Source organism: Oncorhynchus nerka, linkage group LG11 (assembly GCF_034236695.1).
Source record: "Oncorhynchus nerka isolate Pitt River linkage group LG11, Oner_Uvic_2.0, whole genome shotgun sequence".
Taxonomy (NCBI): Eukaryota; Metazoa; Chordata; class Actinopteri; order Salmoniformes; family Salmonidae; genus Oncorhynchus; species Oncorhynchus nerka.
The window spans coordinates 23465509-23478921 of record NC_088406.1 but is presented as its reverse complement, the minus strand read 5'-3'; the positions used below and the strand labels follow the sequence as shown (position 1 = coordinate 23478921).

At 42.3% G+C, this 13413-nt stretch overlaps 1 protein-coding gene across 1 annotated transcript; it reads left to right on the top strand.

Annotated features, from left to right (window-relative positions):
* The first annotated feature begins 10592 nt into the window (after positions 1 to 10592).
* Positions 10593 to 12624, top strand: LOC115123815 (forkhead box protein L2-like). The gene has a single exon (XM_029653182.1). It carries the CDS (start codon positions 10838 to 10840, stop codon positions 11753 to 11755), a length of 918 nt encoding a protein of 305 aa, XP_029509042.1. The 5' UTR covers positions 10593 to 10837; the 3' UTR covers positions 11756 to 12624.
* Positions 12625 to 13413: the final 789 nt, after the last annotated feature.

Below are 13413 nucleotides of genomic sequence, written 5' to 3'. Positions count from 1 at the left end.
ATATTGTACAATCCAAGTGTGCAAAACAGAAAGACATACAGCTGTAATCGCTGCCAAACAAGATTCTAACATGTATTAACTATAAATGTAAATGAGATATTTCTGTATTTCACTTTCAATAAATTTGCAAAGAAACATTTTTGACATGTTTTCACTTTGTCATTAGGGGGGTATTGTCTGTAGATGGGTGAGAGAAAAAGCTTTTTAATACATTTTGAATTCAGGCTGTAACACAACAAAATATAGAATAAGGGGTATGAATACTTTCTGAAGGCACTGTATGTAGTGCAATTATAATGATGATAGTGCAATCACATACTGGATGCGAGTCGGTGAATGTGTGTGTGCATGTTAGCATGCATTTGCTTGGATGCATATGTGTGCATATTAATTCCTGAATGTCCAAGAATGAGAGCTCATCTCCACAGAGAAGGCTTTAGAGCCTAAGGTGATGTTGTTTCCTGCAGGAGAAAAATAAAACAGGACATCTTGAGGTCCGCTGGGAGACAGACATCAGTCCTCCTCTGTCTGCCCTCAAGGAACACTAACGAGGAAGTATTCTCTCTCCATCCTTCTCTAAATCCCCCTCTCTTTCTATTCATCCTCAGTTGTGAAAGATGATTGATCTATGACTTAGGACACACGTCAATACTTATACTCCCATTGAATTCAGATTCTCCATTGAGCCTGCTTTTTACTCCATTAGCCTTGTCCAACAGTAATTAGGTGATGATGATTGTACAAGGGAGACTGGGCTGCTGTAGCTGTGTTCTGGGTAACCCAAAACCCTCCCCTCCCCACAGACACCCACCTCTCAAACCATCCTCAGGGCTGTAACAGGGTGTTTGTGTGTGTGTGTGTGCTGGGGTGCTCACTGAATGTTTGGCCGCCTGGTTGTCCTGTTTGTTATTTTGGTGATGGGAGAGAGGAAAGGCCTTGTGTAGGGCAGGCATGTGTGGTGTCGGTCAGACAGACTGTATTTCTAGATGTTTGGTAGGTCAGACAGACTGTAGTTCTAGAGGTTTGGTAGGTCAGACAGTCTGTAGTTCTAGAGGTTTGGTAGGCCAGGCAGACTGTAGTTCTGGAGAGGTTTGGTAGGTCAGACAGACAGACTGTAGTTCTGGAGAGGTTTGGTAGGACAGACAGACAGACAGACAGACAGACAGACAGACAGACAGACAGACAGACAGACAGACAGACAGACAGACAGACAGACAGACTGTAGTTCTGGAGAGGTTTGGTAGGTCAGAGATAGTAGTTCTGGAGAAGTTTGGTAGGTCAAACAGACTGTAGTTCTGGAGACATTTGGTAGATCAGACAGACTGTAGTTCTAGAGAGGTTTGGTAGGTCAGAGACTGTAGTTCTGGAGAGGTTTGGTAGGTCAGAGACTGTAGTTCTGGAGAGGTTTGGTAGGTCAGACAGACTGTAGTTTTGGGGACATTTGGTAGATCAGACAGACTGTAGTTCTAGAGGTTTGGTAGGTCAGAGACTGTAGTTCTGGAGAGGTTTGGTAGGTCAGATAGACTGTAGTTGGGCTGATTTTAGCAATTCAGTGTTGTTAACTCTTGAGCATGTTGAGAGGCCCTGTCAATGTGCTTACTTAGAACACACTTATAGCACCTCTCTGAGTGTTTTTCAGTGACTTCATATGTCAGTCACATCATTGTTTTTGAGACAGCATTATACCACCCTGCATCCCACTGCTGGCTTGCCTCTGAAGCTAATCAGGGTTAGTCCTGGATGGAAGACCTGATGCTGCTAGAAGTGGTGTTGGAGAGCCAGTAGGAGGCACTCTTTCATTTGGTCTAAAAAAATATCCCAATGCCCTAGGGCAGTAATTGGGGACATTGCCCTGTGTAGGGTGCTGTCTTTCGGATGGGACGTTACATGGGCTGACTCTCTGTGGTCACTAAAGATCCCATGGCACTTATTGTAAGAATAAGGGTGTTAACCTCGGTGTCCTGGCTAAATCGCCAATCTGGCCCTCATACCATCATAGTAACCTAGTCATCCCCAGCTTCCAATTGGCTTATTCATCCCTCTCCCCTGTAACTATTCCCCAGGTTGTTGCTGTAAATGAGAATGTGTTCTCAGTCAACTTACCTGGCAAAATAAATGCTTATCTTCTGGCAGCACAGCACTAACAGATGCTAACTAATGCTGCAGAGTAGCTCAGCATCCTCCCCTACCTACTAGGATGGGTTAATGAATAATGAACGATGGATGAATAACCTGTCGATGGAGGAGAGAGGTAGAGAGAAACAGAGAGACAGAGAAATAGTCTGAGAGAGAGAGAGGGAGGGAAGGAAGGAGGGAGGGAGGCCAGCTGGTGGACCCAGTCAGGACTTACAGAGGCTGTTTTTCTCATTGGTCTCTATCAGTGGAGCAGGGAGATAACATCTCTTACCTTATTCACAGCCACCCACATGCACTCTGAGCTATTGTACAGTGGCAAGGTAGCATGCTTGGAGAAGAAAAAAAAGTCTGGTTACTCTGGCAACCCTGGGTTTTGTGTGTGTGTGTCTGTGTATGTCTGTGTGTGTGTGAGAGAGAGATAGTAGACACAGAATATACGCAGAGAGCACAGATAAAGTATAACATTGTAGAGTAACTCATGTAACTTGGCAACACTGAGAGAAAGGAGGAGGCAAGGCAGTGGGTAGGATATGAGGAAAGTGAGTATGAATGGTAGGTGGGTGTATTCTGTTTCCGATGGTAGAGCTAGAGGCAATATCCTCACTAACCCCAGCACAGACAGACCACCTATGCAGAATGAACCCAGTCTTACCCATCTGACTGTATCATTCTGGTTCTGCACCATTAACGCTCAACTGTTCACACACATCTCAACTGTGAAGGTCAACACATTCAAGTTTGATTCCAGACGTCTTTGTCCTTGTGTCATTCAACGTTTAATCATCTTTTTAGCTGTGTGTTTCTGCATTGAGACGTCAGAACAGTTTGGTCAGTGTGTAGTTTGCATTGACACTAAGCCAGAGAGAGAGGGAGTGAGTTGTGTGGGTTGTAAAATGGCGGTTATTTGAGTTCTGTCGGCTGATTCCTGTCAAACAGTAGCTTTGATCTGTCTTCAGGTTGTCTGTCGGCAGCCATGTTTGTTTGGTCAGAGAAGTCGTGCTACCTGGGCAATTACCTCTAATGACTTGTTTTGATTTGGTCTGGAATCTAATCCCATCGGATACGATGAGGAAAAGTGTTGAGTTTTTTTACTCTAGTTGGGTTGTGAAGATTTGAGTGTGATTCTGACTTGACGGGTGTGTTTGGAAGGTTAGCCATGTGAAAACTGGGTTTAATGTTTTATTTTGGAAGGTGAGGATGCTTCTCACTCTCATACACACCCACTCTCACACACATCTAACACACATACATGCACTCACACACATACAAATGCACACATTCACACTGTTTTCCTCAAACATAACCTTATCTTACACTCTCTCACAAAAACAGACACATTTACACACACACACACACACATACATACACACACGCACACACACACACACACGCTCCTGTGAGTCATTTAGGCCCTGGCCCCGGTTCAAGAAAGCCTCAAAGAGAATCTTGTTGGCAGGAGGCTCCAGCGCTTCACCTCTCAGCAGAGGTTAACAGGAACACATTGTCTCTCTCCCCTCCCCTCCTCTCCCCTCTTCTCCTCTCTTCTCATCTCCTCTTCCTTCTTCTCCCCTCCTCTCCCCTCCCCTCCTCTCCTCTCCCCTCTTCTCCTCTCTTCTCATCTCCTCTTCTTTCTTCTCCCCTCCTCTCCTCTCCCCTCCCATCTTCTCCTCTCTTCTCATCTCCTCTTCCTTCTTCTCCCCTCCTCTCCTCTCCTCTCCCCTCTTCTTCTCTCGTCCATCACAATGGTTAGATCATCTGTTGTTTTACTCCATACAGGAATAAGAATGCAGCTCATAGACCTAGGCAGAGGTCAACCAATAGAATATAATTGATACTTTACTGTCCAAGCAGCAGTCCCTTTGTGGCGTTAATGCCAGGTTACTATAAAGACTACAGGCTTGTTAGTTAATAAGAGAGTGATGGATGATATTAATGAGACAGCAGGGCAGGGGAGAGCAGGCAGAGCAGGGGAGAGGGGCTTAGTGCTTCCCATAGGCTTCCTCTGGGATATAAGGAAGACAAACACAACGCCACTAGGATACACCACAGCCACCTTCCGCTCAAGGCAAGAGAGAAGGGAAAGAGGAGGCATGGAGGAGGGGGGCTCCTTTATCATTTTTGACAATGATCTGTGTGTTGGAAAGGGGGATTTACAAAGTAAGGAAGCCCCCTCACCCTTTTTATTAACACATTTTATATCTTAAATTAAAACAGACTGACACAAGAACACACACACTAGTTCTTTGAGTGTTGAGGTGGATATGGAGTATAGTGTGTGTGTGTGTGTGTGTGTGTGTGTGTGTGTGTGTGTGTGTGTGTGTGTGTGTGTGTGTGTGTGTGTGTGTGTGTGTGTGTGTGTCCACTAGACGGTGTGTGCGCACTGTGTGTCTACTCCTCTCATGCCCCCGTCCCCTCAACCTCCCAAAGCGTAATCCATGTGGGTGGGGAGGTAGAGGGGGGGTAGAGGGAGGATAACAAGGGGGAGGTCCCTGTTTATTTGCTCTATCCTCTCTCTTCTTTCTGAGGAGGAAGAAGAGACACATTTGAGGCGCTGCATGAGGGCTGTGGGTACATCCTCCTTTTTCATCCCTCCATCCGCCGTCCCCCCTTCTCCTGTCCTCCCCTCCGCTCATAAGGATGCCATTCAGAGGAGGCAGTATTTTGCTGATGTATCAATGCATGGCAGCCATCTACAGATGATCCACAGTAACCCAATGAGATCAAACTGGGAGAACCCAGGGGGCTCTCCTCCGCTATCGGCCTGCCCTGTGCAGATGCACTGACACTGTGATGGACCGGGTGACCCTCCCCCTCTACCCTGGAGGGGCTGATGGAGCATTTTTTTTTCTGTTCATTGCTTATTTCTGTCATGATAAAAATGATTGTGTGCACACACATACGATCCACACACACACACACATACACATGCATGCAAAAACACACTTTCACACACAAGCACTCTCAAATACACACATACCTGCATCAAGCAGTGAACTCATTCATGTTTTACATGATGTGATTTGACCTGAGCGACAAGGCCTGATTGGACAAAGCAAAAAGCACTCAAGCACCAATGACCTGAGGTGACCTACTTCACATCTGTATTTATCAGTCTCTATTAGAAATATAACACAACAACATAACGTTTTAAAATGTGTTTTTTTCTCATTTAAGACTAAAACATTTAGTAAGCAATGGTCATGAAAAATAGTGTTTTTCTTGTTAGTTCAGATCAGGGTTGGTTTAATTTTATTTTCAACCACAGTATGATATTTACTCACCAGTTATCCCAGCAAACCAGGGACATTCCCAGAACATCAGCTAAGATTCCCATTAAGTTTTAGTTGGTGTTTTATCTAACATTTGGATGAGGGAAAAAATTATGTTTTTGATAACAAAATTTTATGTTTTGTGTGAAAATGCTTTAACTGAAATATCCTTGGAATGTTCTCCTAACATTAGCTCAAATCTATAACAAACACAGAACATTCCCCAAACATTCTCATTAGGTTTCCAGGTAAAAACAGACGAAATGTGTTCCGGGAAAGTTCTTGCAAAATCAGGCTAATGTTTTATAGTCCTACAAACAATGTATAATCATTAGCACAACTGGACAGTTTTTGTGTTATGAGAACATTTTCTGCAACCTAACGAATGTTCTGGGAACTTTCACAGAACCAGATTTGTCTTCAGCAGAGACCAAACTATTTTGTAAGAGAGATGTAGTACATTATCAATATTTCAATAGGCTACATTAATAATTGACAGAATTTCGACTAACTGAAATGGATATTTTTCGGGTCGGCATAGTCTAGAAACCATGATGGAGAAGCATTGTGACGCGTCCTCCTTCCTCACAGAAGGATCCATCTTTTCTCCCACATGGCTCAATGAACAGACAAAAAAGTTTGTCAAACGTAAGTTAATATCCAAAGAAAACATAACACCTCGCCATAACTGCCGCAACAGAGACACGGCTTTGGCTGGTCACACATCAATACCTTTAACGATTGAACCGTAAAAGTGGAAAGGGGGATCTGTGTCTTGGTTTTTAACTGATTAGATAGTAAAAGTTGTGAGGGATTTATTCGACATATGACTAAATGAAAAAATGTATAGGCATGCATAAATTATAGTTAAAAAAGATCTGTTCTTCAACAATTCAACAATTTGTCACATGGTTATAATAATGTATGCAGGTTATATTAAATACAAAACAGTGCACATAGCCTAATAATGCTCGACATTTCTATTATTATAGGCTTAGCAATAAGGGCTACGCATAGCCACGACTGAATGTGATGTCCAGATGCAGTATAACCCCACTCTGGGTGGAAAATGTTATTGCAGCAGTGAAATTAGTACAACAAAAATGCATCGAGAATTTGTGAAAACGTATTATTATTAATAATAATATTATTATTAATGAAAACATAATTGACATTAACATAATGAATTCATGATGGGTATTGTTTACCACAATTACAAATACATATGTTTATAGAATACCCTATCCTAACCTTAATGTATGTCCTGTTCTTTTCAACTGGATATACTGCTGCCAGTGCATGGCTTCACTCCGTGGGCTGTGACTCGGTGGGTTCGCCCCGGCCCGGTCCCCGGGCTGACCTGGCAGATCTCGTCCTTCGCATTCCTCACGCGCAACCTATCATAAACATCCTCGACTAGACCGAGGGCAGGAAGTGCGCGAGGACAGGAATTTAAGTCTTTCAATGTGCATTAAAGCTGAGGGCCGGTTAAGAGATGGTGCTGCCATGTTTGCTTTGTTATCTTATTGTAGGTCTTCAAACGGGCTTTGCGACACAGTCACACTCGCATTCATGCGCTCCATTTTGGTGTTGTCGTTATTTCTCTGTATTATTCTGGTGGTTGCCACTAAAAATTGGATAGTTTATTATTATTGTTGTTCATATTATTATGTTGACTACTATTTGTTTCTACTTACACAAAACTATAACAACCTCGGTGCATTTACGAGGTGATGTATCATTACTGCAATTAAAGCGTCGGCTAAGCCGCAAACAGAACCCTGTCAGCTGTGGAGTTGTTTTACATTGTATCTTTTTATTACACTAAGCGTTTATTCGCTGATGATTGTTGGGGATCAAGCGAGAATTTGAGAAGGATTTGTAGAGGGTGTGTATTTATCTAAGAACAAAACATAGGCTGCCCTGTGTCTATCTCATGGCTCTCTCGTATTCTCTTTGTTGTACAGCAGTGATAGGCCTTGCTTGCCTTTGGTTTATTGCACGTCTGCTTTTTTGTCCAGATCAATTCGTTCAATATAACAATTTGATTGTTATTTTGCTTAAACCTTTGATATTATGCCTAGTTAATTCGTATTCATGTTACATAATTTAGTTTAATATTTGAACATTTCCCTCACCAAATGACGAGTGCCATTTGGTATTGAGAACTCCTGATGAAAAGTCAGTCGTTGAAGAAAAGTTAGGCCTGGTGTTTTAGACAGTATAGCCTAGCTTCAGACGTGTATCCAGGAGCTATACCCATACTATACCCATACTATACCCATATTGCCCTCTACAACTGTTCTCTTTCTGCAGCGTGGTATTGTGAACATTTCCATGCATCCAAAAATAACGCATGACCCCTTTGGTGCAATCTTGGTTGAATGAGACTGTTAATTTGCCAGTGCGCCTAAACCATGTTTTAGCGTAATGTACATGTTACAATAGGTGGATTAATAGTATTTACCTTCTTTTGTCAACCAACGACTTTTTCCTTCGTTCTCTTTTATCCAATTTAAAACGTGATATAAAGATAACATGTGACAATCGAATTAACATTCCTCAGCGCGCTCTAAAGCCAAGCTATAGTTCAGGTTACACATTGGCCTCGCGCAAGCGGTGTTTACAGATTCTTAACATGTTTATTTACAGCTTGTTGTGACGTGACGCGCGTGACTGTAGCAGCCCGGGCCAGATACCGCGCGCAGGTGAGCGAGGTGTGCCCGGGGAAAAGTCGACGATCTCCTGCAGTCGTTTGGAGTAAGACTCAAGCAAGCGTCCAAAGTTTCAGTCAGCAAAAGGTATGTATTATTTATTAAAATAATCTTGTGGTATTCAGAAAAATGTAGTTGAAAATAGAAAACATATAAGTGGCATTAATGACTGATAAATACCTATAGGCCAACACGTGGTTCCAAAACAATGGAACCTATTTTGCCAAGATATTCCTTGTAAACCATGCAGGGCATAGACAAGTCCTGACCTAGGCAACAATAAATCATCTATTGTCACAGGAATGCTGAATAATTTATAAATATTCCAGTTTAAACAAAAATATATATTGAAACAGATCTGCAGTTTTATTTAGCCTTGAGTTTGAGACTTTGTAGCCTTTTAAACATTGTTTCGTTTCCCTTCCCACGTTGTTCAAAAAGATTTTTGACGTTTTCTTTTCGTTATATTTGACCTTCTGAGCCATATGAGTAGGCCTACTGGTAGTCTAATGACGTTATTACAGTAATTTATGTTATTGCACAATGGGCATTACTGCTACTGTTGTTATTAATGATTGTTTAATAACAATATGATAATAGCAAAACGATTGAATGATAACCTCTATAATTGTTGACCGTTCAGCAACTCTTCTTCTCTCTCTCTATTCGTGTTCCTTGTTCTAATCCTCATGGATTTGGGCGCATGGGAACATGAAGAGACCACAGACTTTCTCCGCAACAATAAAGACTAAACAACCCCCCAAATCACGAGGTATTACTAAACACACGCGCACTGTCATAACTGCCCAACAAAAGGCTCAAGTTTTGTGGTGTCTTCTTTGTTTTCATTCACTGAAAGACCACATCACCGCATCTATGTCGCTTTGTTAAAGTAGCATGTCAGTGAAGTATAGGCCTGTATTCACCTTGATTTTGAAAATAAAAATAAAACCATCAAACTGTTTCTTTGACTTTTCATGTGTGTTTGCTATCCAAAATATATATTTTTAATCTTGGTGAAAACGAATGTTTGGGCATTTTGGTCAATTATATCTCCAAACACATTTGACCTGACCATGTATATCGTACAACACTTCCAAAATATGCAGCACTCCGTGGATGTTTTATACCATATTTAGCATGATTTTGAAAGCATAATTATTTACAAACTACGTTCCTACACTTAGTAACTACATGTGGTGCCTTTTGACACGCTCATACACAAATATAGGTAGGCCTATCCATGCATTACAAGCCTATGATAGGCTATGGATGATAATTCATTATTATTGTTATTTATATCATTGCTATGTGATATATTGACACACGTTTAAAAAGTAGCCACATATTTATTTTGTCGACGCTATCTGAACTAGACACAATTAAGCAGAGTAATGTATTTTCAGCATATGCTTTTCAGTCCAAAAGCATAGGCTATGTGAAAAAGATAATCATGAACCTGAAAAAAGTCTTTATTTTAGCGCTGGAAACGGCCCATTCTGTGTCTTGTAGTAATTGCGCGCTGAGAGACGGTTGGCTTTCACCGCTGTTCAGCTGTTCCTCCGCGAGGCGAGCTGGGGCTTCTCTACAGCGGCCGGCCGGGCCAAAGACTGTGGTCCGGTGGCGGGCGATGACACACATGCCAATGCTGTTCCACCTGCGTCAGCTCTCATTGCACGGAAATACCATCTCGGAGAAAGCCGACGGGACCCACATGGGTGGCCAGGGAAGTGTATACCCCTTTCCTACACCTCCATCACAATGCCTGCTAATTAAGCAGCACTATCAATCCAGGTTTTCTGCGGCTGCTGCGGACAAGCGGTCGGTAGCTAATGAGGCTTCAGCCTACAGTCAGTCGGAATGCAATAACACGTTGAGGTAAATCTGAGTGTATAGGCCGAGGTTATTTACTTACAATAGCTGAAAATACTATTTATATTAGGTCTACCTTGTTTTATCATTGGACAATGTGGAAAATTGCAGTCAATACAACAACACAAAGATGATATTATTTTGTACAAACTATAAGTCAACATAAATACAGGACGTAACAGTTTGCTATTTTGTCAATCATAACTGTGTCCCATGCTACATTAACACGAAATGAATTACAGTACCTTGAAATTCTCTTTCTCTTAATAATTTATTTTTGACACAAACGTTTCTCTAAACTGTTTTCCTATTCACTTGCAATGAGTGCTATCTTGTCTAAACCCCACTCTAACACATGTTATTTTTTAAACGTGTGTGAACAGGAAAATGTATTTGATCATGTGAAGTGGGTAGACGAGAGATTCCTCACCACGCAGCTGTTAACCAACAGAGGCGGAACTCGTCCAATGCGCACAAATCACAGAGCAGTACGTCGCACGACGCACTGGAGTGCCACCGCCACTAGTAGGCCTACAGTCTGCCTGTGGAAAAAAAGCGAAAAGGGCTGGGCTTAGAGAGGAATCAAACCACAACCTGGGCTGCGCCTCCATCACAAACCAGTTTGGAAGAACGTTTGTTCTAGAGGAGAGTCTAGTGCCTAACAAGTCACCAACTGTGGCTCAAAACACGGATTTCTCTGCGCGCTCAACGTTAAGGAGGCAGCCTCAGAGTTTTGTTTTGAAGTCCATCTTGAGGTGCTAAGGCTAATATAATTTTCTGCAAGTGTAGTTAATCGCGTTTGTTGTTCTGTATTTGTGCTGTGTTTGTTTTGTTTTGGTGTGCGCAATGATGGCCACTTACCAAAACCCAGAGGATGACGCAATTGCCCTGATGGTCCACGACACCAACATGGCGAAGGATAAGGAGCGACCCAAAGAGGAACCGGTCCAGGAAAAAGTTTCGGAGAAAACGGACCCGTCTCAAAAACCACCGTATTCGTATGTGGCTCTCATTGCCATGGCCATCCGGGAGAGCACTGAGAAGCGCCTCACTTTGTCTGGTATTTACCAGTATATCATAACCAAATTCCCTTTCTACGAGAAAAACAAGAAAGGCTGGCAAAACAGTATCCGGCACAACTTGAGTCTGAATGAATGCTTCATCAAGGTTCCTCGCGAGGGAGGCGGCGAGAGAAAGGGGAATTACTGGACCCTTGACCCGGCGTGCGAGGACATGTTCGAGAAGGGAAACTACAGAAGGAGACGTCGAATGAAACGTCCCTTCAGACCTCCACCGACCCATTTCCAGCCCGGGAAATCCCTCTTCGGCGGTGATGGGTACGGCTACCTGTCACCTCCAAAGTACCTGCAATCCAGCTTCATGAACAACTCATGGTCGCTGGGCCAGCCGCCCACCCCGATGTCCTACACCTCCTGTCAGATGGCCAGTGGCAACGTGAGTCCAGTCAATGTGAAAGGACTGTCCGCTCCCTCCTCATACAACCCGTACTCCCGGGTGCAAAGCATGGGTCTCCCCAGCATGGTGAACTCTTATAATGGCATGAGCCATCACCACCACCCGCACGCTCACCATGCCCAGCAGCTGAGCCCCGCGACGGTTGCGCCGCCCCCGGTATCCTCCAGCAACGGAGCGGGCCTGCAGTTCGCCTGCTCCCGCCAGCCTACCGAGCTCTCCATGATGCACTGTTCGTATTGGGATCACGAGAGCAAACACTCTGCGTTACACACGAGGATTGACATTTAGAGTTTACGAGAGGGCCACTTGTAAAATGGACTCTCGTGAGAGAAAGACAATAAGTCTATTCCTGTGTATTCAAACCAGAAAAAAAGTATTTTTGAAGAGACAATACTATGACGGGCTCTTTTGATCCAAATAATGTACTGAAAATTCATATGGAAAGATATACAAGTGGGGATGCTGAGAGGATTTTCAAAAACTGGAAATGGTGATATTAAGAGGTCTCGACTAGGCACGAGGTAAAGCAGAACTTTTGGGGGCCATTTCGTGCGCCCACTGTTGCCTTGGACTGAAGGCAACAGTGTGTTATAAACACTGTTGTATGTTATAAACATTTGTAAAACCAGTCCAGTTCCCTATTCACGGGGATACATATTCAAAATACAATTAATTGAAAACAAAATACACAAAACCCTCCCCCTGTCTTGGAATTCAAAACATCACCTGAATGAGTGATAATTTAATTAGAACTACATATTTGAACCAGTATCGTGAACTGAGCCAACTCCAGCAAGATCAGGTGAAAATTGGATTATTTAGCCTGTCTTTCTTTTTTTACATATTTTTTTCCGTTTCACAGTACTTAATCGGAATGCAGGTGGAAAGAGAGAGAGAGAGAGCACCGTCAGAAGGAGCAATACCAAAGATGTGTTTGTTTCTTCTGGGGTCATTGACTTTGTAGGCTTCGTGACCTCTGATAGAGATGGTTTAGTTTACGATAACATTCAGTCCAGTGGCAGATTTTTTTTACCTTTCTTGTTTTTTATAAACGTAATTATTTTTGTCTCATTCATGTTGGGACCATGTTAAATTAGCACTTTTCCCTCTTTTTCTAGTTTTGTGAATGTCTTAATAAACTTTTTTTCAAAGTAAAACATTGGTCATTAATTAATCCTTATTTGTGCGAAAACTGTATTATATAAACGTATTAGGCTTGCAATGTAGTCTTAGAGCTATATAGTCCACAGATGACGTTACCTGGAATTCTGTCTGTGAATGTTCTTCACTTAGGCCTAAACCCGAGTGTGTATTTTTAGTCTTGAAAATGCTTAATGTTAAATTGCACTTATTTTAAAAACATTGACATGTAAAATCTCAAAATATCTAGCAGATGCGTAATAAGGCCTAATCATTTTGTACAATATAGCTACATTTCAGGGAGTTGGTTGGATATTTCAGTTTTATACACTAAATATATATTATTCCTTTCGAAAGTAGTTTTGGGAAATGACATTTCATTATAAACTATTAGAGCTGTTGAGCTATTAGACCTTAATGGAATGAAAACACAGCATGGCCTACTCTGGGGACTTGCATGCATTACAAAATGAAACATTGAACTTTTGGCTTATCTGAACAGTCTACATTCATTATTAGAGTTAACAAATACGTCTATGGCATCTCATTTGTCAGCAGAGTGCAATAATGGAAGAGAGAAAACCAAGAAAAAGCCGTGAGTGTTTAGGAATACGTTGTGAACTTCTTAGAGGGTTTTTTGGCAGGCGTTGCTCCGAGGCCGAATGCTTAGGAGAAACAGATGCTGCAGAAGTTAAGGGTCGTCATCAAAGTCATTCCATTTAATCATTATCCCGATATGATGTAGGCTAACTAACCTACATTATGTGTTTAAGCTAATTGTGGCTTCAGCTCAATGAGCTTTTCTA